The 2,500-nt window shown below is 32.7% G+C and overlaps 1 protein-coding gene across 1 annotated transcript in view; it reads left to right on the top strand.

Moving 5' to 3' along the window:
- NOVA1 (NOVA alternative splicing regulator 1) overlaps positions 1-2,500 on the top strand; it is a 139,057-nt gene that overhangs the window by 130,017 nt on the left and 6,540 nt on the right. Inside the window, exon 4 of the mRNA XM_057377240.1 lies at positions 1,907-2,500. This exon is cut by the window's right edge and continues 6,540 nt beyond it. Coding sequence (XP_057233223.1) covers positions 1,907-2,500 — 594 coding nt within the window. The remainder of the gene's footprint in view (positions 1-1,906) is intronic.

A 2,500-nucleotide genomic window follows, 5' to 3' on the forward strand; every position in this document is an offset into this window, starting at 1 on the left:
AAAAAAAAAAAAAAAAAAAAAAAAAAAAAGAAAACACGAAATATCAAACATACCCCAAACAAATAAAATCCCTTAAATTAATAGGTTTAGCAAAAATCTGAACAATTCTTCTATTTAGCAATAGGTTAACATATTTTTATCTAGAACTGAAATACTAAATCAAAACTGAGTTGTTTCTTTTTATGAGATGAACACTGAAAAAAGGATACCTTAAATTACAAAATATCTTGAACTACATTTAAAATTACTAGGAGGTGTCCTAGTAAAACTGAGTCTGCCTACAAATGCATATATAAAACATTTAATTATGTATTTAAGTATATACACAGTGGGTTTTGTTTTTACAGGATTATTTCGTATATGGGTGGACTAATTTTATTTTCAATACTGTATTTTCATGTTATCTTTAGAATAACTCAGCACCTCATAATTATTTGTTCTATAGAACATGTTCGGTTTTGATGTCAATGAAATTCTGAAGAAATTAAAAATTATGTATAAAATTTTAAACAGTTCAGTGCAAAATACTATATGGTATATTATTATTTTCAATGCACATATTGTWTAAGTGGAAAATAGAAATGTTTCTCAACTTTCTAGTATGCTGGATTCTCCAAGATGCAATTTTTATGCTAACATAACCATTGGAAGATTTTCTAGCCTTAAAAAAGYTTATTTATAGGGCGTGCATTTTTTCCCCGATTTGTTTGTTTTTATAATGAGGCAGTAAAATGAGAATGTTGCTAATAACATTTTAATTTTGTTTCGTATCAATTTGTTGCTGAGACTTTAGATAGAATTTTGGTTAAAGGATTGAAAAGTSTTGCCCCTACACATATGTTCCACAAAATTGGGATGAATGGATATCTGAAAGCAAAACTACTAAAAAAAAAATACTTTTGTAAAATAAAGCACCATATTAATTCAATGTCATGAAATAGATGATACATTAAAACTTTTGGACACTTTTATAAAATGTAGATTGAAAACAAAAGCTATGAAAAATACGTATAAATATTGAATTTTTATCCTGGGTGTCATTCTTCACTAGTAACAGTAAGTCAATAGGTAATACATTTATTGACATTAATTATGTTGTGTCAGTTTGAAACTTGTTTGTACAGAAGGAAAGGTAGGATTTACAGATAAATAACCATTGTTTGAAGCCATTTGGTAAACTTTTTAGATGYGCAAATGCCATGTTTTATTCTTTGAAAATCTCAGCACTTGGATACTCTCTGCTGTTGAATTTAATTTCCATAGGCTAAATAAGAATAATCCACTGTATCAGATAATGATAATTTCGTACACTGATGTGGATCACAGGTTAAACAATCAAGATCATGTGCTATTCAAGACCAGCTATTTCATCTGTCCATGGTTTAGCCAAATGTTGTTTTGGTTGTGGTTTTTTGTTTCTTTTGATTTTNTTTTTTTTGTTTTTTTAAATTATTGTTATTTTAGATGCTTTAAAGGAAGGTAAAGAATTTCAGACAAATTTTACCAAAGAAGTTGTTTTGCTACGTTAGCCTGGAAAGAGAAGAATCATATGAAAATATTCAGTTTGATACAATCTAAGATAATCTTTCCATATGAACATTATAGCTGCATTTGCTCAATCTTTTGGTCTGAAATGTACTATTCTGAAAGCAGTATTTTCTGTGGGAGAATGATAATTATTTTCCTGTTATTTTACCTTTAGTTCTTTGTATTTTACATTTGAAACATGCAGAGCATTAAAAAGCATGATGAGCTGTATTTCTTTTTAATTTTTTAACCCCTTCTTTTAAAAACATGGTAACTAACTTGCTTCATTCTTTTCCTTCCTTTTATAGGGTAGCAAAAATATTATAGTGTTTATGCACAAAGCAGAAGTATTATTTATATATATTTTTTTCAATTACAGGTAAAGATTATAGTTCCCAACAGCACAGCAGGTCTGATAATAGGGAAGGGAGGTGCTACAGTGAAGGCTATAATGGAGCAGTCAGGGGCTTGGGTACAGCTTTCCCAGAAACCTGATGGGATCAACTTGCAAGAGAGGGTTGTCACTGTGAGTGGAGAACCTGAACAAAACCGAAAAGCTGTTGAACTTATCATCCAGAAGATACAAGAGGATCCACAGAGTGGCAGCTGTCTCAATATCAGTTATGCCAATGTCACAGGTCCAGTGGCCAATTCCAATCCAACCGGATCTCCTTATGCAAACACTGCTGAAGTGTTACCAACTGCTGCAGCTGCTGCAGGGCTATTAGGACATGCTAACCTTGCTGGAGTGGCAGCCTTTCCAGCAGTTTTATCTGGCTTTACAGGCAATGACCTGGTGGCCATCACCTCTGCACTTAATACATTAGCCAGCTATGGATATAATCTCAATACATTAGGTTTAGGCCTAAGTCAGGCAGCAGCTACAGGGGCTTTGGCTGCAGCAGCTGCCAGTGCCAACCCAGCAGCAGCAGCAGCCAATTTGTTGGCCACCTATGCGAGTGAAGCCTCAGCC

The sequence above is a fragment of the Malurus melanocephalus genome, unplaced genomic scaffold, assembly GCF_030028575.1.
Source record: "Malurus melanocephalus ecotype Western Australia unplaced genomic scaffold, MMel_1.1 scaffold_308, whole genome shotgun sequence".
NCBI classification, from domain to species: Eukaryota; Metazoa; Chordata; class Aves; order Passeriformes; family Maluridae; genus Malurus; species Malurus melanocephalus.